Source organism: Scylla paramamosain, chromosome 17 (assembly GCF_035594125.1).
Source record: "Scylla paramamosain isolate STU-SP2022 chromosome 17, ASM3559412v1, whole genome shotgun sequence".
Taxonomy (NCBI): domain Eukaryota; kingdom Metazoa; phylum Arthropoda; class Malacostraca; order Decapoda; family Portunidae; genus Scylla; species Scylla paramamosain.
Genome location: NC_087167.1, coordinates 1,236,869 through 1,261,060, shown reverse-complemented (window position 1 = coordinate 1,261,060; position 24,192 = coordinate 1,236,869). Strand labels below are relative to the sequence as shown.

General features: G+C 35.5%; 4 protein-coding genes across 4 annotated transcripts; all 4 read left to right on the top strand.

The window, feature by feature from the left end:
* Positions 1 to 1,482: 1,482 nt before the first annotated feature.
* LOC135108645 (uncharacterized) lies at positions 1,483 to 3,090 on the top strand. The gene is made up of 2 exons (XM_064019811.1): positions 1,483 to 1,741; positions 2,363 to 3,090. Exons 1-2 carry the CDS (start codon positions 1,565 to 1,567, stop codon positions 2,612 to 2,614), a joined length of 429 nt encoding a protein of 142 aa, XP_063875881.1. The 5' UTR covers positions 1,483 to 1,564; the 3' UTR covers positions 2,615 to 3,090.
* Positions 3,091 to 4,419: 1,329 nt separating this feature from the next.
* LOC135108592 (uncharacterized) lies at positions 4,420 to 10,170 on the top strand. The gene is made up of 8 exons (XM_064019752.1): positions 4,420 to 4,487; positions 4,675 to 4,805; positions 5,606 to 5,722; positions 6,150 to 6,373; positions 7,322 to 7,450; positions 7,532 to 7,718; positions 8,100 to 8,336; positions 9,859 to 10,170. The coding sequence occupies exons 3-8, from the start codon at positions 5,606 to 5,608 to the stop codon at positions 10,168 to 10,170; spliced, it is 1,206 nt and encodes a 401-aa protein (XP_063875822.1). The 5' UTR covers positions 4,420 to 4,487; positions 4,675 to 4,805.
* A 199-nt stretch (positions 10,171 to 10,369) lies between these two features.
* On the top strand, positions 10,370 to 12,212 carry LOC135108644 (uncharacterized). The gene is made up of 3 exons (XM_064019810.1): positions 10,370 to 10,504; positions 10,897 to 11,083; positions 11,436 to 12,212. The coding sequence occupies exons 1-3, from the start codon at positions 10,386 to 10,388 to the stop codon at positions 11,685 to 11,687; spliced, it is 558 nt and encodes a 185-aa protein (XP_063875880.1). The 5' UTR covers positions 10,370 to 10,385; the 3' UTR covers positions 11,688 to 12,212.
* Positions 12,213 to 14,007: 1,795 nt separating this feature from the next.
* LOC135108590 (uncharacterized) lies at positions 14,008 to 19,997 on the top strand. Its single transcript, XM_064019751.1, has 9 exons — positions 14,008 to 14,087; positions 14,254 to 14,384; positions 15,233 to 15,343; positions 16,339 to 16,562; positions 16,767 to 16,895; positions 16,994 to 17,180; positions 17,889 to 18,125; positions 18,667 to 18,920; positions 19,832 to 19,997. Exons 1-9 carry the CDS (start codon positions 14,009 to 14,011, stop codon positions 19,995 to 19,997), a joined length of 1,518 nt encoding a protein of 505 aa, XP_063875821.1. The 5' UTR covers position 14,008.
* Positions 19,998 to 24,192: the final 4,195 nt, after the last annotated feature.

Genomic DNA, 24,192 nt, shown 5'->3' with positions numbered 1-24,192 from the left:
TAATAGTTTAGTACGTAAGCCGAGCAGCTGTAATCTTACTTTCCAGGAGGAGGCAAGATTAGCGATTCTGTGACCTCGTATGTGCATGGTAAAACAGGAGTGAAAGGCGCGCGTGCACGTGTGTGTGTGTGTGTGTGTGTGTGTGTGTTTCCGTTATTAAATGATGTTTAGTTCAGCATTCTTTTCAGGGTCACTGTCGTAGCCTTAATGGAAATCTTTAACAACAGTTTCTTACGGTCTGATTCCAACGTTCTGAAAACAATATCTCAAAGAATGGTGTATGTTCCATCTTACAAAGAAGGAATGACTGAAGCCCTCACCGAGAAGTGAGTTGCAATTTAGTGCTGTTCCCTTTTCTTTGTAGCCTTGTCACCTCAGACTAAACAGATTTAGAAGCCACGTAGAAACAAAGTGCGTACCGTCAGTCATATGGATGAGTTTTTTTTTTTTTTTTGTAAATAATGTCTGTTTCAACAACTTTTTTTGTAGGATATATAGTTCGATAGATGTTATTATTTTCCTGTAGATATTTTCGAAAATCAGCTAAGGGGAAGATTACCAAATCAAATAAAGTGATAAAAAATATTTGAAACTGAAACTTAGCGGAACTGATTACAAGTGCACCAGTCAGCTTTCCAGCTTAAGGAGAACAGGAGCCTGAAGCCGCGGCTTCTGGACTAAACCACCATCTTTACCTAAAAGACCACGTCATAAAAAAAATCGTCACAAGCGCTATGTTAGGTTAGGTTAGGTTAAGTTAGGTTAGGTTAGGTTAGGTTAGGTTAGGTTCAGATTTCATGTCTTTTGGTATATAACCCCTATCATATATTTTATTTGCCAGATCTGCTATTGCCCTTATTCCAAACTCATCGGCTGCCTCCAACAACTCCAGAACCTCTCCATCTTTTCCACCAGCTTTACCAGTTCTCATAGATCTTATTGCATTTCTTACTTCCTTCATCCAATAATATTGACGGCCCGGTTAAATCCTTAATTTGAGGTCTGTCCCCTCTACCATTATCGTATAGTTCTGTAACATATTCTTTCTTTTGTTTCTTCTCTTTTGTAATTTCAGCCAAGATGTTTCTATTCTTATCTTTAATGTTTTTTTTTTCTTTTTTTTTCTTTTTGTGATACCTCTTTCCCGTTAATTCTTTAATATTTTCATACATTTTCTGTGGGTTGATTTTTTATAGTTCTTCAATTTCTTCACATCTCTGATTTAACCACTCTTCCTTTCTTAACCTATATCTTCTCTTTATGTTTCTATCCAGTTCTCCAGCCTCGGCTTCACCGCGGCTCCCATTTATACCGTTCTCGGTAATCCTTCTTTGTGATAGTTCTCTTCCACAGTTTACTCCACGGTCTCTTATTCAGTATATTCGAAACACCCCTGAAGTCATCGTCAAGACAAGATACAGGGCTTCCCCCATCCGCCACCCGGGGGATGTGACTCCCCTAGTTAGGGATAGTTACGTAATTCTCCATTATTGGATCAAGGAAAAAGAATAATGCATGTCTTACCAATTTATATTATATTTTTAATACCGGCAGTTCTGTGCACATGTATGAAAGACTGTACATGGAGGTGATGATTGAGGAAGACTTCACGAACATGGATGGGTCAACCGGTCTCTACGTGACACAAGAAAGTCTCTTGTCAGATTATACTGCCTTCGTTATGATCCGCGACGCTCCTTTTAAAGAAAAGATCGACTACTGCATGATGATCTTCCACACGGTAATAATATGTTATATGTATAAGTGCAAGTTGATCAAACACTGACTAGTATTTCATTCTTCCACTAAAAATACACTCCTGTACTTTCTTTACAACGAGGTGTAAAGACAACCTTCCTCCTTCACACAATTCTACATACGAGTACACACACAATTCACGCATACTCTTCACTCAACATTCCATTTGTTTCTTTTTTTTTTTTTTTTTTTATGATTCACCTTTCATTATGGACTGCCACCTCAGTGGGCTCATATATATATATATATATATATATATATATATATATATATATATATATATATATATATATATATATATATATATATATATATATATATATATATAGTTTTCTTTACGTAATAGGGTTAGTGGCCTAGGGAAACAAAAAAGGTATAAAAAGTCATCGAAAATTGAAGGATAGTGTCTTGAAACCTCCTTCTTGAAAGAGTCATAGGAACAAGGAAATACAGAAACAGGCAGGGAGTTCCAGAGTTTATCAGAGAAAGGGATGGATAACTGAGAATATTGGTTAACTCTTGCATTATGGGGCTATTAGAGAGTTAAAGCAATTGTCTTGATATGTGCAAAGTTTTTAATACCTTCATTTGTCCACCATTACAGGCTGGCCTGACTGAAAAGTGGAAGGACATTGCGATGGATGATGTCCGTAGGGACAATCGAATAAAGCGAAGAAAATTAAGAGCCGAGACTGAAGAAGTCATCGTCGCTCCTGAAGTAACTATTAAGCCCCTCTCCATGATACACATGCAAGGGCCGTTCCTCCTGTACGTTCTTTGTGTCATGGTCTCCTTCACTACCTTTCTCATTGAAGTCATCAGACCTTCTTTCTTTAGACGCAACCAGCAGAACTGATATCCACATTACAGTCGTAGTTTCCGGACAGTAGTGACACTGAGAGGGTTAAATCACAAGGTCTAAGCCTCCAGAGAATGATAGCCGATAAAAAGGTTTTAGTACTTTATTTACCTATTTTATCATAATTTTCCTTCAAGCCAACACACTTACTGGTGGTGCAGCATCTGGATACCACTGGAGTAAAGGTTCTTTGTTAGGGACCTGTGGTAGAAGTCCACGACTTCCATGACCAACTCATCAGTGGCATAGCGTTGGCATCGTTTTATAATTTTCACAACACCTGTCAAGTATGTTCACTTCGTAAACATACCAAAGAAGACGAATTATTTGAAAATATATATCAATACCATATTAATGGTATTTAGCAAATTATGGAGACAATTTAAATTCCCTGACTCACTATTTTCTAGTGAGGCTCAAAACTTTTGGCATCCCTAGTACTTTCTGTATTTAATATGCAAAAAAATAACGAAAGTTTCCCAGTGCAACTTTTTTTTTTCAAACTGTGATTAAAACTGCGTTGTGAACTGTGATATTTTGTATTGCATTTTTTTTTTCAAATAATTATTCAATAAATGCAGATATGAAAATTAATGTGTTCTTTTTTTTCGAAGACATTAAAACTTTTATGAGATAAATAATGTTTATTGCCAGTGCATACTTGAAATAGGTGCATAAAGACTGGAAAAAGCTTAAGAAGAGTACTCTCGGCTCCTTTGTTAATACCGGAAGCTAATGTACATCTCATGGTGAAATGCAATAGGTGTAAAAAAAAAAAAAATGGCAGGCCTACCTTGCGAGCTGCTATTATCCAACATTGGCTGAATTAGTTAATGTAGCACTGAATGTTACTAAAATGCGTAATATATATATATATATATATATATATATATATATATATATATATATATATATATATATATATATATATATATATATATATATATATATATATATATATATATATATATATATATATATATATATATATATATAGTGTGTGTGTGTGTGTGTGTGTGTGTGTGTGTGTGTATGTGTGTGTGTTTGTGTGTTGCAAATCTGAGAATCAGACTCAGACTAGCCCAGCAGTGTGAAGGTTAGAGACACACACAAAAAAAAATTATAATCTTACTAACTGTGTCTAGTTCAGTGTTCATTTTCACACAAAGAAGCAAGCAGTTTCGAACAAAAGACAAGATGTGAATATATCTAGAGAAGTCTGAATGACTCAATAAATGAAAGACATTATATTAAATGAAACCAATAGTATTTGCAAGAAAACCATGCGTTGTGGTTACTGAACTAGAAAAAAAAGTGATGTCAAACGTCATACTGTAAGACATTAGGAAAAAAAAAGCTACTTAGCCGCTGGTGACTATTTATTCATTCCACCACACTATCGTAAAAAAGGACAGAAGCTAATTACATTACCCTCTCCAACAAGATAAAGTGCACAACGAAAAAAAGAAACGCCAATGAGAAGTCGTGTATTTTCGGAACCAATGGTATTTTCTATGTCGTGCCAAAAGAGCCAATCCCATAGCAATACTGAGCGCATGCTTGATTGTCTACAGGTCTAGCTATGAGCTACACCGCAGCAGAAGGCTGCACCACTACTCACTCCCTTGTGCTGTCACGAGCTACATGTTGCACAGAAGGCAAGTCTCTCTCTCTCTCTCTCTCTCTCTCTCTCTCTCTCTCTCTCTCTCTCTCTCTCTCTCTCTCTCTCTCTCTCTCTCTCTCTCTCTCTCTCTCATACACATAATACCTTTATCAATAAATTTCCAGATAAACATGTGGACGGCATCTCAGTTCTTGGTACTGGTGTTACCTATTATCCTGCGGACTGTGGCATCACCACCATTCCTTGGTGAGCGCTAGTGGAACATCATGTGAACCTTACATTCAATTTCTTAAAGTTTATACATATAAAGTATCAATTTTAAAGTGCTATGTTGTTTACATATTTAGTTTCTACTTTTCGTTTACACACACACACACACACACACACACACACACACACACACACACACACACACACACACACACACACACAGGTGTGATAAATGAAGATCCACTGTGGAAAGCAAAAGACATTCTCAGTCACCTGTTGCCTAAATCGACCTTTGACCGCTGCACTTTCCTCTTACTCACCGATCAAACAATTGACTTTTCAACTGTGCAGAAGGTGAGCATGATTATCTGGTTAAGTGACCTGATTGAAAATATTGATCATACTCTAAATTTAAGGATTTTCCATCTGGAATCATTCACACACACACACACACACACACACACACACACACACACACATACTAATGTAAAAAAAAAAATAGAAGTATCTTGGCAATTAATATCAAAATAAAAAATATTTATTGAAAGTACAACATAACAAAGGCAGATACTGATAAAATTCTCAATATTTTTCAACATTAAAATAATATTTGTCACGCACAAAATAAACGAGCATCAAAATACATGAGAACACTCATGCTGAGTCTTGAGTTTTCCGCTACATCGGCAGATTGTGAACAGCTTTACAGACATTATTCCAATCATCAGCTCCCTTACGGTTCAGGCACCGCGTTAGTAACGAGATACGGGAGATTACATGTGATATTAAGAATGATTTCGAAATGCCTCCGACTATTTATCATCATTGTATTGTTTTTCGACAATTTTCTGGTTACAGGAAAACATAATCATGCAATGAAACCCTTTTAACACGATATCTATTTTCCATCAAACTACTTTTAACAGTTTCTAATATAATATATATATATATATATATATATATATATATATATATATATATATATATATATATATATATATATATATATATATATATATATATATATATATATATATATATATATATATATATATATATATATATATATATATATATATATATATACACACACACACACACACACACACACACACACACATACACCTTGTCTCTCGTTTACCACGCTCACAAAGATGTTCCAGTCCTGGAAATATGGTGGTGCACACTTCGAAGCAGAGACAACTACCGGCTATGGAAACTTCACCCATCAACTCATCTCGCAGATGGACATGGTGGACCGAGCACGTCAGGTGAGTTACTGTAGTAAAATGTTTGTTTATGCGTCTTACACCTGACTATTGATGTTTCTAAAATTTCTGATTGGGCCTGAGCAAACTTACTCTTGTTCAATACTTCAAAACTCATTTCCTTTATTTATGAATTCAACACAACCTTCCAGATAACTATCCCGTCTTCATTGATTTCCATATATATAACCATAAAACAAACATCAGATAACAAAGCAGTTTACCGAGACGTGCTGCCTTCGCTGAATTTTGAACCTTCAGCCTGCTAGGTAGATATCATATCATATATTGATCTACTTAAAATGGACGAATGTCCGAATATTCTGTCATGTCCGTTATCTCTAAAACAAACATTTTATAACTTTTTTTTATTTTAATCAGAATTCCAAAATACTCGCTTTCAAGTTTTCTTTTTTATCACTTTTATTAGTTGCGACTGCAGTCTTGGTGTGTGACAGTGGTGGTGGTGAGCAATGATCCAGCCTTCCTCATTGCCTTTGCTAAGGAGTCCGACAACGGCCGCCTTGTTGTGTGGGACACGAGGTTGTTGGTGATCACCAGGCTGGCCATCCCGATAATTCAGGCACTACTACAAGATTTTTGGATTTTCTCCATGATGAGCACCATGTTCCTCAAAATTAGAAATACATCAAGGTCACAAAACTTTTAGAATCTCTCTCTCTATTTTCTCAGGATCTCAGGATCTTGTCCAAGGTTAAATTATGATTATATATATATATATATATATATATATATATATATATATATATATATATATATATATATATATATATATATATATATATATATATATATATATATATATATATATATATATATATATATATATATTGAAGCAGCAGCATGTGACGACTTTCAAACTTAAACAGAAGACATCTGCGATTTGTGGAAAATCAAAGAAAAAAATATAATTATTATATCGCAATTTATTATTTCGTGTTCATTTCTTGAAAAAAAAAATCTATTTTGCGTCAATCTTGGCACAATGTTGTCCATGACCCGCTCTAGTAAATTAATATTACTCTCTGACGTCAGCAATGATGCATTCTTTAATCTCGATATTCCTTGCAATTCCTTGCAAGAAAGTTATCATTCATCATGCAGAACAGTTAGTTGTTCATCCAGCAAGACACTCAACATCTTTATAAAATAATTCAATATAGTTATTTTTTTTTTTATATCCATAGGACTTCTGGTAGTTATTACATCAAATCCGACGAATGACGATAGCTCAATTGCACTGTAGGTTTCAGTTTGAAATTCCAATATTCTTAGAAATCATTAAAAATTTTGTCTTTCTTGTTGTCTTATGGATCGATAATTGCCGTCCACCGATGACCTACAGTGTGTTCACGAATTTGTTTCTCTTGCTCATAAACACATTCCTTACATCACTATGAAGAGTCTCATTTTCGTTTGAGGTTGCTATGTGTGTGTGAGTGTGTGTGTGTGTATGAAAGCTATGCAGAGTGGTTTTCTATTTGTAAGAAAATTCGTTTTGTTCTTTTTTCATATTAGAAACAGTTTTCTTGATGAAGTCCTCAATATCCAGTTTTATTAATCGACATTATACTTTTATAGGTGGCAAGTCTTTGTGCACCTGCCCTACTCTCCGTCTGGCCCACAGGTGGTGCCTGTTGCCACCTGGAATCCAGGGAGGAGATTTGTCTATTTTGAGGAGAGAGTGCCTTTCCCCGATAAATATAATAAGTAAGTTACTACTGCGAAAGTTCTGATGACAGTACGATGGTAATTACCTAACAGTAATAATTATGTCTACTTGGTTAACAGTTTCTATGGAACGCCAATTAATCTTACATGGCTGCCTCTAAAACCTTACTGGACGGAAACAAAACAGCAGGGACCTGACGGGAAAGAAATATTAACATATCAAGGAAGAGAGTACTTGATCACGCTGGCTATGGGCGCTGCTCTCAACTTTTCCCTCAGACCACTCCCTTATGAAGGATGGGACAGTGTAAGTTATAGTACATTTGGTTTTCATTACCTTATAATACCATACGATGTTACAAATTTTTCACAGTTGCTGAATTGTACAATTTTAATTTATAAATTCATACATTTTAAGACATCCTAGGAATGTGGATGCAAAACTTGTCCGCCTAATAAGCAATGAAATAATAATAATAATAATAATAATAATATATATATATATATATATATATATATATATATATATATATATATATATATATATATATATATATATATATATATATATATATATATATATATATATATATATATATATATATATATATATATATATATATATATATATATATATATATATATATATATATATATATATATTGTGTGCGTGTGTGTGTTTTAAAAGGTTTTAGGTCGACTGAGGACTCGAGAAGCTTTCATGTGGCCGGTCAACTTCCCCATTCTGCCCCACATGGTTAAAGAATATGACTTCAGCTTCTTCCTCGAACGGTCCACTCTGGCCTTCACAATGGCCAAGCCATCCATTAAACCAAGCTGGCAGAGTCTCTACTACCCTCTGCAGATCGACGTTTGGATTTACATTTTAGTCACCACTCTTATTGTGCTCATCGTACTCATCGTGGTGAGCTGTATTTACTTTTTTTAGATGCAATTCCCTTCGTGACTTCTTGCACCTAGTCAAAAATATCTCCAATAACGTTGTTTTTTCATCTTCATCTTTCCCTGCTCTATTTCTGCCTAACAGCACCACTGCCACCTCATCCAACTCTAAAATTGAATTATTCGCTGAAATCTTTGAAATAAACTCTTTGGATGATTCAGGGTTTCTTTCTCCCTTTCCTCCATTACATGCTATCCAATAAGATCAGTCGCAATGGTGTTTTCTAGACACTCGCTGACCTTAACCCTCAGAAGGCTTACGAACCTGGTGGGGTCACTCCTATATTTTTCGAAAACTGCCTCCATACTTCCACTTAATCTAGTCAAACTCTTACAGCTGTCTACCAACATCTATCTTTCCTTCTTGCTGTAAGTTTGCCTCCATTCGGCCTGTTCTGAAGGTGTGACTGCTCTAGTTCCTCAAACTACCGTTCTATTTTTTTAAAGTCTTGCCTCTTAAAGGTTTTTTAATCTATCCTCAGCGGAAAGATTTTTAAACATCTTCCGCTTCACAACCTTATCTGATCACCACTATGGGTTTCGTTGTGGCCGGTCTACTGCTGATATTCTGGCTTTCCTTATGGAGTCTTGGTCCATCCCCTTTTAGGGATTTTAATGACACTTTCGCTATTGACTCAGACATATCAAAAGCAATTAATAAAGCTCTTGCTTAAAGGTTTGATTTCCAGTCTACCCTCCTATGGCAGGAGAAGGCAGTAAACACCTGCCTAAGCTTTTACTAATTACTTATTATGCACAGTGAAGTACTGGATCAAGAGGTGCTGTGAGCTTATTAATAACCAAGCCGTGACCTCACTGAAAGTTTCTCACAGTGTCTCACCACAAGGGGGCAGTCACAACATGCCCTCTAAAAACAATTCTCTTTCTTCACATAAAACTACATGCACCTAATTTTATGCACACACTTCACTCAAAATTCTAAATTAAATATGGTGACTCCTACACCAGCCTCTGAGTCCCAGTCTGGGGAGGGGACCACAAACATCCTCAGGTGGGAATGCACTTCTGGTATCGACCCTAAGAGTTTTGACATCCCTCAACTTTTTTTTCATTAATTTCTGCAATATACGCGGCCTTAGATATAATTTTCAATCTGTAGAACACCACCTCTCCTCGACTAAACCTCATCGAAACACAGATGTCTGAGGCAACCGACAATAGACCTTTTCTGTTGCTTCCTACTTTCTTCATCCTTATTTTCAATCCAAAGCTAGATGTTGTGTCTATAAGTCATTTTTTAACTTTTGTTGCCCCCGGCTAGCTCCCTTTATAACAACACGGTAGTTTTATCACCAAATTTGGATTCATATTTTATGACAGTCTGATACCACATACTTGAGAAACCATGCAATCTACTTAACTTTAATGTATATGAACGAAACTAATAAAGATTTATTACATTAACCAAAATAAATAAATAAATAAATAAAACCAAACACTTGCCATCTTCTCTCTTTGCCCAGATGAATCGTAGTTCCAAAGATGACGGAACCAGTGCGTGGCTGGTGATGAAACAAGTGCTTGGAACTTTGTTGGACGAGGCCATACCTGGAGAACTGCCGCTAAAAGATTCGACGCGCGTGGCGCTGACAGCATGGCTGATCTTCTCTTTCATCGTGGGAACGGTTTATCGAAGCAATCTGACGGCCTGTCTCACTGTACCCAAATACCCGCCTCGCTTGGAGAATCTCGCCCAACTTGCCGACTCAGGAGCCAAGCAAGCATCGCTTTTTTTCATTAATTATTTTTCATTTATTTATTTATATTTATTGTGAAGTTCTTAGCGCGCGCGCACACACACACACACATTATATATATATATATATATATATATATATATATATATATATATATATATATATATATATATATATATATATATATATATATATATATATATATATATATATATATATATATATATATATATATATATATATATATATATTTTTTTTTTTTTTTTTTTTTCAGGATCACTGTGGTAGCCGTCATGGAATTGTTCGCTAGCAGCTTCAGGCAATCAGAATCTCAGGTGTTAAAAACGATTGCAGAAAGAATGGTGTTTGTCCCTACTTCCAAGGAAGGAATTGGTCAAGCTCTCAATGAATTGTTAGTAAAAAACGCTATTCCTCTCTCTCTCTCTTCCACCTTATACAGGCCCTAATACCAACAGCCGTCTTTGCCAACGTTATTTCATTCAAATATCTTATACATACCGGAAATGAACATCTATATACTCTTAAATACTTCAACTGAATCACTAGAAAAAAATAGAAGATACAAGCATTACGTTAATAGGCAAACTGAGGAGCGTATCGTCTCTCTCTCTCTCTCTCTCTCTCTCTCTCTCTCTCTCTCTCTCTCTTAATATATATATATATATATATATATATATATATATATATATATATATATATATATATATATATATATATATATATATATATATATATATATATATATATATATATATTAATAAACTTGATTTTTTCTTGGTTTAGTTCGGTACATATGCGTGAGCGGTTATTTATGGAAGTGATCATCGAAGACTACTACACCAACAGAGATGGGTCGACCAACCTCTATGTAACACAGGAGAGTCTCTTGGCAGATTTTTCAGCCTTTGTATTGATCCGGGATGCTCCCTTTAAGAATAAGATCGACAAGTGCATGATGGCCTTTCACACGGTAATACCCATGAGTTACGACAGAGCCTTAAAGAGCGTGCTTTGTAAGATTTGGTGGTTCTCAATATAATAAAATACACGTAGTCTTGGAAGTAGCACAATAATTTTAGGATCGTCCACCATACTATGAATATTATGTATGAAATGGCATAACTGATATTAGAAATAGATTAGAGGAATTTTTTCTTTCCTAAAAAAAATTATAATTATAATGAATAAATAAACTAAATTAATTGATAATAATAATAATATAATAATAATAATAATTACATTAAGGTTAAACTTAAGAGCAGAAATTATGTATAAATCAAACTAGTAAATATTGCCAATACCTATTGCATTATTCTTTACAGGGTGGCTTAATAGATAAGTGGAAGGACATGGTAATGGACGTTGTTCGAAGGGAAGGAAGACAAAGGAGGAGACTACTCGGAAATGTGGATGACGAGGACTCTGCTAACGTGAAGATCAAGCCCCTCTCTATGGTGCACATGCAAGGCCCATTCCTCCTCTACGTTCTATGTGCCATTGTTTCGACCGCCGCCTTTCTCGGAGAAGTTACCCAGGGTCCTTTCCTTAGAAAGAAAAGATACGGCTCTGAGTGATTTTCTGTACTCCCCATTATTAAGTAACACGGATTAATGCCAGTGTTTGAAACTGTTCCTAATATCTATTTACTTTTAAAATCACTAATATAATTAAAGATGGCGTGAATGATGAAAATACAATTCAAGCCTATATTTTATTATATTAAAACTGTTTACCATTAAAATCAACTCCACTGCCGTAAAATGAGTAAAAAATCTGCATTTATTTATTTTTCGCCTCACGCTCGTGGTTACTGTATATGCAAAATATTTTAAATTTGTTCAGTTACTTTATTAATTTATATCGAATAGTTTTTTTGTATAATGAAAAGTAGCAGGAATCCCATGCACTTTTATTTCTGACCGGATTCATGCAAGTGAGACTGACGAGGTGTGGGAGTGTCATTCAGTCGTCAGTAGCTCGATCGAGACTCGAGTCGAGACGTGCTTCTAGAGCTTCGTCTTTACGATACCGCCACGGTGTGATCGAGACGGTATTCGAAGCCGATGGTTAGTTGGAGAGATTAGTGGTTAGTGAGGCAGGTACTAGGGGTGTAATATATATATATATATATATATATATATATATATATATATATATATATATATATATATATATATATATGGGATCGAACCCTGGCCCCTCAGTTGTGAGCCGAGTGCGCTAACCACTATGCTAGCGGACCGTGTGTGTGTGTGTGTGTGTGTGTGTGTGTGTGTGTTACATGGACATATACAAAATATCGATGTTCACTAAGTCCCTATGTTCAAGGGAAATTTTCCTGGGCGTCCCTACATCCCTACGATCGTCAAAATTAGCAAAGTCTCTACGTTTAGGGACATGTCCCTACAGTTGGTAACACTCAGTACCACTATGTGAAACCATGATGACATAGCTATGTTCAACTACACGCTCTATTTTAGCAATAGGTCTACTCAGGCAAGGGATGTAGCTATCATATCTCAACAAGCGTATCCAAGGTAGATTAAGAATTTTTTTCATTATTTTTGGAAGCTAACCAACGATTTAAATGCCAGGACAATGATGTGGTCGTCACCGTCACACATAGCTTCGTCTATGAAACTCCTTAGTGAAGATCCTAAAAAGCGTCTGGTGATCATACAATGTTACAATGAGTTACATACACAGGTTACAGCGGACCTTACGATTCTCACGAGGTGTCCTGACATAGGAAAGAAGAGTGACTATAGCAGACATATGGTGGCGAGTCAGTAGGTCTCTTAACTTTGCGGGTAAATGTTCCAGTCACAACATGCTCATGAAAGCTGGACGGACCATTATCACTTTCATTATCACACTAATTACTACTTACAGATTACGTTCGATGTTGGCACGTGTCTAAGATTTCTTCTAGTTCATAGCCTTGGGTGTAAGCACATTTTATTCTAAACCAGAAACACTCGAAGAGCAAGACAGAAAAAAACATGAGAAAATTTATTTTAACTGTATTGTATTCATTATTTTCTAATGTAATAAGACCTTTTCTTTTATGATGACAAAACTAATTGTAATACATAGGTTGTACTTTATCCTTCAATGAAGTTCATAATTGAATTATATGAAAAGCCAGAATATTTTCTTAAAGAATAATATTTTCTTAAAGAATAAAAAATAAATAAATAAATAAAGTAAATAACCAGAGCATCTCAAATCGACATCACGAAACAATGTACGTATAGTAGATTCCTATATTTACTGCAAGATCTACTTTGATTATTGTATTCTAACAACCATAGAACTAAACATATGAGATAAAAACAATATCAACTCGACAGAAGATAGATTTGGAGTTCCAGTATGAATAAGTAAACGCCTAGCAAAGCAATGTCGGACGCGAAACAGACTGCTGATGAGCAGAATCATAAAAGAACATACGACTACAACTCCAGTTAAATATTCCTTGTGCCCTTTTCTGAAATTATATTGTATAGAAAAAACCGAGAATGTCGAGTCATCTACATTTACTGAGAACCAATGGCATCCATTTCGTTACAGTAACAGCCAATCCCAAGGCAGTAAGCTGCACGCATGTCTACTTGCCTGAAAATCTATGATGAAGTTAAAGAGTAGAAAACTTCAACACTTCTTACTCGCTGAGGCTGCAACGAGCTGGCTAGTCGAAAGTGATTCTCTGTCTGTCTCTGTCTCTGTCTCTGTTTAAGATAGAGACCGATAGAAGGTGTGTGTGTGTGTGTGTGTGTGTGTGTGTGTGTAAGAGAGTGGAAGAGAAAAATATTAATCAGTTGCGAAAAATAGTAACACGTACAAAAAAAAAACTAATATCTACATTTCCTGAAAAAAAAAAATACAGACAAAAATGAAGAGGATGGCAGATTTCTTGCTGCTTACGTTAGCCGTCGCACTTCAAGGCGCAACAGCATCACCATTATTCATTAGTGAGTGGAACACCAATGCATGATGAAAGTAATGTACCAATATATTTAGGTTTTTGTAATAAATATACTGATTGCTTCTTTTCACCCACTCACACACACACACACACCCACACACACACACACACACACACACACACACACACACACACACACACACAAACTACAGGTGCCTTGAAAGAAGATACATTATGGACTGCGAAGGAAATTCTCCACCTTTTGCTGGCAGAGTCGCCCTTTGATAGCTGCTCAGTCATTCTCATCACTGATGGAGCAACTGATCCCTTATTTGTACAGCAGGTGAGATGTTAGATAGATTGAACACATGACGAAAAATAGAAAATCTAATAATTAAAAGTAAAAATTCGAATAACTTGTTCCACTCATTTTTAATGTTTTGTATTTTTTTTTAAATCTTCATTTCGTCCATCTACAGATCAATTTGCAAAGCAACGTACATTACTGACAGATAACAAACAGATCGAGGGAAAATTCAAAACTTATTGGAAATGAATGTAACACACTAACCCACTAATGACAAAGACTGCACACATTACATTATAATAGACTTTCTTCCTGTTCTCACTCCTATTCTGTCTTCCTCTCTGGTGCATGAGTTAACCAGGATTATGCATTCCTTTCTCTGGTAAACTGTGGAGCTCCCTGCATGCTTCTGTATTTCCTCCTTCCTATGACTTTTAAAAGAGGTTTCAAGACATCCTCCAATTTTGGATTCTTTTTTCTTTTTTTTACCTTTCTTTTTGGGCCTGGCACTCTCAGAGGGACTTTTTTTTCTTTGTTGCCCTTGGCCAGTGCCCCTATTCCATAAAATAATAATAATAATAATAATAGTGATAATAATATTATTATTATAATTATTATCACTATTATTATAAATAAATAAATAAATATTCCACAGGAATATCGGTTCTTCATGACTTAGATACAGAATAACATATTGCACCTTATCATCTCTAACATTATATACATTTCACAATACATGTACCTTGCATAAAAATACCCAATATGGAATATATTTATATGTAAGAAGCTTGTCTTTTACACACATGTGTTACTGACATGAGCATTTTGTACGAATCACATCAGTGCCTTTTTCTTCCTATTTCATATGACCACTTGCTGATCAGGTGTATGGACTGGTGAGCCACGGTGGAACACTGTTTGAAGTAGAGGATGCGAGAGGTGACACAAATCTCACTCGACTATTTATTTATCAGGCCGTGGCTAAGGCACGTTGGGTGAGTAACTTTAGGGCAGAGGAACCTTACACTTACACTTCTGTTATATATATATATATATATATATATATATATATATATATATATATATATATATATATATATATATATATATATATATATATATATATGTATGTATGTATTATGGTCGACTAGCGTAAAAGGAATTATAAAGGTTAAGGTTACCTTAATTATATATTACATATTTCACGTTAAATATATGGGATACCTCTATCAAAGTAAACAGTGACTGGCGGAAATCTTCGTGCTCACAAGGGTGCTGTCAGATTTCCTCTAAAGTAGAAAGAAAATGTACTGCATATGATTATCGTTTTTTGTGTCATGATCTTTGTACATGCATGCCACTAATATTGATCAAGGTGACCATGCTGAACTACAAAAAATAACTAATTGAATGCTAAACTGCACAAATAACTGATTAGATACTAGGCTGCATTGATATCTGACAATGCTATAACTGAATACTTAGCAAGTAACCTCATATAGGGTAGCTAGAAATAGAATTGTTAAAACTTTATTATAAAATAGCTAAAACTATATGGCTAATTTTAAAGATGAAAAAAACACCATCCAGAGTAGTAGAGTCGATATCCTATATTTGAGATTACTGAATAAAACTTGCTACTTGTCCAAAATTATCAATAAGTAATCCTAGATGTCGAGTACGTTTGACGACGTTCTAATAGGTTTTCAGGATGTGCCTTTCTTGCTCCAGTTGTCTTTGTTTATGCAAGCAGCGGAGCCTTCCTTTCCTTCGGATATTTTATATACAGTACCACTGTGTGAAGCCTTAATAAGTCATTAATTATATAAAATGACTATTTCATCATTATACAAGATTTTTCAAGACATTTATTTTGTCATTAAATCCAAGTTACGATTAACTTGGATTAAATCGAGACATTTACACTTAATGATATTAACTGAAATGATGCACGAAGTGTTTCAAATACATTATATGATATTTCAAATAGTTGCGGTTACTTGCATCATACGTTACGGTGGTAGTGGTGAGCGACAACTTCGCCTTCCTCGCTGCCTTCGCGGAGGCATCTGACAACAGCCGCCTGATGGTGTGGGAGACGAGGTTGTTAGTGGTCACCAGGCTGGACATGACCAGAATTCAGACCATGCTGCAAGATTACTGGATCTTCTCTATGATGAACACCATGTTCCTCCAACTTAAAAATAAGTCAATGTGTGTGTGTGTGTGTGTGTGTGTGTGTGTGTGTGTGTGTGTGTGTATTCAAAGAACGAATAATAAAATATATTCACACTTGTCAGAATTAGGATCAATCTTTAGAAAAACTATATCTTTCCCGGTCCATGAAATATGTTTAGCTTTTTTTCGTTTTTCGATAAATACGTTTACTTCGATCAATGTATCTTGTTCTGATTACAGGTGGCAAATTTTCGTTCATTTACCATACTCTTCATCCGGAGCTCAGGTCGTGCAAGTGGCAACGTGGAAGCCAGGCCACAGAATGGTTTATTTTAAAAACAGAGTCTTTTTTCCCGATAAATACACAAAGTAAGTTATTAAATATGTAACTTCGGTGGTGATAGAAAAAAAAATGTACGATTTTCTTTTATGTAATAATAATTAATGATTGATTTTTTGGTTAACAGCTTCCACAGCATGCAAGTTAACCTGACGTGGCTTCCACTCACACCCTATTTCACGGAGGTAAAACAACAAGGGCCAGACGGGAAGCAAATATCAACTTACCGAGGAAGAGAATATTTGATAATTACGGCTATGGGGGATGCTCTTAACTTTTCTCCCAACCCGCTCCCCTTCGAAGGATGGGAAGTCGTAAGTTGTGCCTCTACGGAACAAATGTCCTAAAGTTAAGTAATAGCCAAGGACATAAAAACTTCAAAATTAGCAAGGGACATGACTTTCGATACGGTTCCGGTTCCTGGGATTCTATAATAATGTTTTCCAATTAAAGGTTTGGTTCCAGGCGAGGTTCTCTGATGGCAAACATATCCCGCTTTCAGAGAATGTTCTAAAATGTTTAAATATGGAGAGTACAGAGTAGGTATTCCAGTCCTTACATTACATGCAAAACTTTTTAGGCATATTAGTTTTCAATCTGACTTGCAGCGTCTTAAGAGGGTTAACGGGTTCGTGTGTGTCCGAGATGCCTTTGTCTTATAGGACACAACACTACCATATCGCTTTAAAACTAGAGTGCACCCACGAGTATAACCTCACACTAGAGCACAGTCAGAACATGCTCAGTATTTTGACATACTAAGCAATTGATCATGAAAGTTGAATCTAAGGTTCGTGAAAATGGTGCTGTGCTATGTAGGTTGAACACAGAGTCCGAGCATGAAACCCCAGCACATTACGATCAAGCAATAAGGTGCAAACTGTGATCAAACGTAATTATAAATATCTCATGTTTGGATCATTGTGAGTGTGTGTGTGTGTGTGTGTGTGTGTGTGTGTGTGTGTGTGTGTGTGTGTGTGTGTGTGTGTGTGATTTGCTTATAACTGTTTCTTTTCATGAAGGTTCTGCGCCGTTTAAGGGATCGAGAAGCCTTCATATGGCCCGTCAATTTGCCCATTTTGCCAGATATGGTTGAAGAATATGACTTTAGTTTCTTTCTCGAGCGGTCCACCTTGGCTTTCACAATGGCCAAACCAACTCTTAAGCCCAGCTGGCTAAGTCTCTACTATCCGCTACAAACCGAAGTTTGGATTTTTGTTGCAGCCTCTGTTCTCATATTGTTCATCATCCTTCTCATGGTGAGTTCCTTATCCTTTTAACAATGTGGGTATATTACGAAAAATATGATTATATATATATATATATATATATATATATATATATATATATATATATATATATATATATATATATATATATATATATATATATATATATATATATATATATATATATATATATATATATATATATATATATGTGTGTGTGTGTGTGTGTGTGTGTGTGTGTGTGTGTACTGCTGCAGAGTTGCATTTTCCCTTTCGCTAATGTAGTTTAATTACCACTTTATTCCCTGGCCTAGCAAATAACATTTTTAAACAATTTATTCTATTTCTTTAACTGTTCAGTCACTCAGTCACCGAGAACATCCTGCTCTCGGTGACGAGTGACTGAACAGTTAAATAAATAAAGGAATAGTATTATATGATTGCATTGTTCATTGTGTAAGCTTCCACATGCGTAGTTAAGGATTTTTGTTTCCGGATTACGTCGATGCTTGGATCATGCTAGATATTAAGTAAACCATAATATAATCATCATATGTTTGTATGCTTTCAGATTAAACACAACGTCGAGGGAAAGAGGTATGAGACGTGGCTAGCGGTGAAACTTGTGATTGGGACACTGCTCGATGAAGCCATCCCTGGGGAATTGCCCAGGAAAACGCCAATGCGTATGTTGTTAACAGCGTGGCTGATATTCACCTTCATCGTGGGAACAGTTTATCGCAGTAACTTGACTGCCTGCCTTACAATACCTACTTACCCTCCCCGTCCAGAGACCCTCGTTGATCTTCTCAACACTGGAGCAAGGTACATACCACTATGCTAACCACCCAAAAGTCATCACACACATCTAACGACTAGCTAAAACAGCTTCTATGAAGTTAGGTGTTCTGAGTCGTCTCCGCCAGTTTTTCTTACCCTAACCCCCAACTGCTCACTCTGTACTGGGGTCTTATTGGCCCATGTATGAAGTATCCTTCACATGTTTGGGAGCGTACTATTAAGCAGGATGAAATCAAAAGCTTTTCGTCTTAATAGATCAATTCCTCTCGACTGTTTTCAGCCTCTTTCTCATCGCCACAATGTTGCATCTCTTGCTGCCTTCTTCTGCTATTTTCACGGTAACAGCTCTTTTGATCTCGCTAACTGAATCCCTCCTCTCCTCCCGCGGCCTCGCTGCACAAGACTTTCTTCTTTCTCTCATCCCTATTCTGTCCACCTTTCCAATGCAAGAGTTAACCAGTATTCTCAGTCATTCATCCCTTTCTCTGGTAAACTCGAATTCCTTGCCTGCTTCCGTATTTCCTCCTTCCCATGGCTTGAACTCTTTCAAGAGGGAGGTTTCAAGATACTTATCCTCTGTTTTTTACCATTCTATCTGACATTTTATGGGAACTGACAATAAGTTGGCCTTTTTTTTTCCTCAATTTTTTATTTGCCCTTAGCCACACACACACACACACATTATATATATATATATATATATATATATATATATATATATATATATATATATATATATATATATATATATATATATATATATATATATATATATATATATATATATATATATATATATATATATATATATATATATATATATATATATTAGATAAGTAGATAAATCAAATTAATGTTCATTCATTTACTTTATTTGGTTTTGGTTCATTGATTGATTAATCTATTTATCCATTTATTTTATTTATTGCTTTCAGAGTTACGATCGTGGACACAATGGATATATTTGTTACCAGCTTTAAGCAGTCTGAATCCACTACCCTACGAACACTGACAGAGAGAATGGTGTACGTTCCATCTTTTAAAGAGGGAATGACAGAATCACTAACTGAAAAGCAAGTAACGTTTTCTTTTTACAACTGATTATAATCTGGTATATACGTGAAACATTTACTTGACTACCCCACACTTGAGATCATTATTTTATTTATAACTGGGATTTTAGTCTTATTCAGTTATAAATAAAGAATATATATATATATATATATATATATATATATATATATATATATATATATATATATATATATATATATATATATATATATATATATATATATATATATATATATATATATATAAGTATAAATTCCCGCCATCAGTTCAGCACATTTATATGAACGATTGTATATGGAGGTCAAAGTTGAAGAATACTTCACCAATAACGATGGGTCAACTTCTCTCTACGTGACGCAGGGGACTCTCTTGGATGATTTTTCAGCTTTCCTACTTATTCGAGACGCGCCATTCAGATCCAAAATTGACTCTTGCTTGATGGTATTCCATGAGGTGAGAGAGAGAGAGAGAGAGAGAGAATTTTGAGTGGTGTATTATATTGTCATGAGAAAGAAAAAAAAAAAAAAGATATATATTTACGAAAATTATAACATCGTAAAAAATGTAATGTTTTATGAACCAATTAGGTACATACAACACTTGTACTGTATGATTATTATTTTTTTTACTACAACAATAAAACAAAGGGTATATTTTCAGAGTGGATTACTTACGAAATGGAAGACAAAGGTTATGGATGAAATTCGTCACGAAAATCAAGAAAGGCGGAAAACTAATATACTACAAGGGGAGGAGAAAAAGAAGACCACAGACGAGACTGATGTTATTTCTCTCACACTCCTGCACATGCAAGGACCGCTTGTTCTTTACCTTCTCACCGCCACTGTTTCTTTCTTAGCGTTTATCAGTGAGATTTCGATCGGTGCTTATCGTCACCACAATCTGAAGATGTCAAGGCGACCACCGGCTTCCAAATGATCGGGACCTATATTTTTTTCTAACTAATGCCTTCAAATAATAATCACGGTCACTGAGAGTATTGGCGATTTATATGTGCCTAATAAACAATTTATCAATCCTGAAAGACTGCTGAATTTAAATGAAGCCCAGAAAACTGTCAAAATTAATATAAATATAAACTGTCGACTTAAATGTAAGCCAAAGAAAAAAAAATCCATCTTTGAAAACCGAACAGTGCAAGACCCAGACCCAAAACTACATCTTTAATCAAGATATATTTCTACAAGACATCCCATTCAAATCCAACCAAAAATAAATAAATAGATAAATAAATAAATAAATAGTCAACCAAGAAAAGAATACACACCTCACAATCCACACAATCTGGAAAATGTGTGTGTGTGTGTGTGTGTGTGTGTGTGTGTGTGTGTGTGTGTGTGTGTGTCTGTGTGTGTGTGATACACATATACTGTGTGTTTGTGTGTGTGTGTATATATATATATATATATATATATATATATATATATATATATATATATATATATATATATATATATATATATATATATATATATATATATATATATATATATATATATATATATATATACACACACACACACACACACACACGAGAGAGAGAGAGAGAGAGAGAGAGAGAGAGAGAGAGAGAGAGAGAGAGAGAGAGAGAGAGAGAGAGAGAGAGAGATTAATATAGGTAGTTAGATACATAGAAATATATAGACAGACAGAAAGACATGTAGATAGATTATCAATTTATAAATCCTCACACACACACACACACACACACACACACACACACACACACACACAAGTACGTAAAAAGTGACTGATATGACAGTGTTCACCATTGCATGAGTTTATCGTACGACATCTTTCCTCCAATCACCACAAACCGTTCTGTACTAGTTCGACCACTCATAACACTTAGCTCTTCTTGGAATAGCCAATCCCAAACCAACTTGGTTTACGCATGGGTACTTGTGTCCGCATGTGGCTGGTTCATGCTCCTAATAATACGCCACAGATTCTGCAAGTCACTTAGCATTCCGTGGACGGCACAAGCTCCATTTACCTTGCGGCTGCCAACATCACTGATATTGGTAAGCTGTGCGTAAATATTCTTCAGTATCTAAAGACTGTTCTTTGATTAATTCAGTATTTTCATAATAATTTTCCCTCGTACAAACTCAAATTTTACATTATATCTATTCATTTATTTGATTATATTTATTCATGGTCTTCGCTGTATCTATTAATCGTGTACTGGTATATACCTCTTTTCCCGGGAACTGAATCACTGAAATATATCTGAGACAAGGCGAGCAAAACAGATAAAAATACCCAGTATAGGTTCCAAGAGGTCTAGATGCAATTCTAAGCTGGATGAGATCTGTTGCTAAGATTGCATTCATAGTGCGGGAATATGCCTCACACCTTAAACCCTATTTCTCCTTGATTATTTATCTACATTTATATATTTATTATTCTTTTGTCACCTTAGAAAAGACAATATTTTTACGAGTTTTGGTTAATATAATCAGACTATCGAAACCGAAGTGCAAATTCAATACATTCTTAAGTAAATTATCTATTGCAGCCATAAATACTTCAGGCACACCCGATCTTTGAGATAATTCATATTGAAAGACTGCAACGTATTGTTCCTGTCTAAGTTTGCTTTGATAGTTTGCACCCATATCTGCATTTTGAAATCTCCTCATGGGTATCCTGCGCAGCAAAGGTGATTCATACATCTTTGTTGTGTTATGTACGACATTCTGATCTGAAAGTTCATTTCTTCAGTGGCAAACTATGTTCTCACCGAATTATTCGTGTGATTTTTTTTGGCATCGAGTTATATTTAATCATTGTAATGTTTTTTTTTTTTCTCTCTCTCTCTCATGGTCTTTATACTTGTGTGGGATTCGATGGTCTAGCTCCGCTACTGACGCTCTGGTTTAAAACACAAGAAGCTTTCTTGTTCAAACAATACACCATCTGCCAAACCTTCGCAAAGGGGGACTACATTTGCCCATCTCCGAATGGTTCACATACGTCTCACTTATGATTACCTCCATACTTGCTGTGCGACACTTTCTGGTTGAGTGTCCCAGTGTGGTGGACCTGCGTGAGCGATACCTCTTTCGTTGTCGCGGTGAAGATGGGACTTCTGCATCTTGCTGATACTTCGAGAGAGGGTTTTTTCACCAGGACATTAGTACTTCATGTCTGTGGAGAAGGGTGATCTTAATAAATTATAGCTTCCTTTTTAAATATCATTAACTTAAAGTATTTTATTTGTAATATGGTTTTAGGCAGTACTTGCACTGGGAGAACCCAGAGGTAAGTGAGGAAGACACATAACAATGCTGAGTCCTATGGCCTGGGTCAGTGTCTTGGGCACATAACGAACAATGCCAGATATTTGGTTCAGTGTCTTGGGCAAATAACGAACAACGGCAGATATACAGTGCACGTCACTGAAATTGTCGCTGGGACTTCATTGGCCGTTTGATTAGGATTACTTGGGTAAGTGACGAACAACGCCAGACGTAAGAAGACCAATAACTAACAAGACTTATTCCTGGGTCCTGGGTCCGTGTCTTGGATACATAACGAACAACGCCAGATATCTGGGTCAGTCAGTGTCTTGGGCACATAACGAACAACGCCAGATATACACGCCAGATATACAGTGTTCGACGTTAGAATTGTCGCCGGGATTTCATTGGCCGTTTGATTTTTCAAAATACTCCCGTTTATTTTAGTTCAGCGCTGGTGCTTTAAGTAAAATTATTACATATCTGGCAACTCAGCCTCAGGGGCCGTATTAACAAAGATTCTCAGAGTTCTGCTCAGCCTTCTGCTTAGACTTGTGCTTATCTCTAAAGTCTCTAAAGTCCCAGTATGAAATGATGAAAGAGCAAAACAGTAAAATATTTTATTTCTCAATTTGGAGTTAACAGGGCATTTTTTTTTTTTTTTTTATTAAATAAAAAACTATTTTGTCATCGACTTTGTAAGGATATGAGCGCATTAATTTGTGCTTATTAATAAGCAAATATGATCTCATATTTGCTCAAGGGTCGCTGATATTGTGCAGCGCAGCATGATGAGGGAAGATGTGGTTGTGCTGTTGCTGCCTTTCTCCCTACTTGTCGTTGTGGCATTCCAGGGTGAGTAACGAATAATAATAATAATAATAATAATAATAATAATAATAATAATAATAATAATAACAATAACAATAATGTTCAATTTGCTAATTATAGACAAA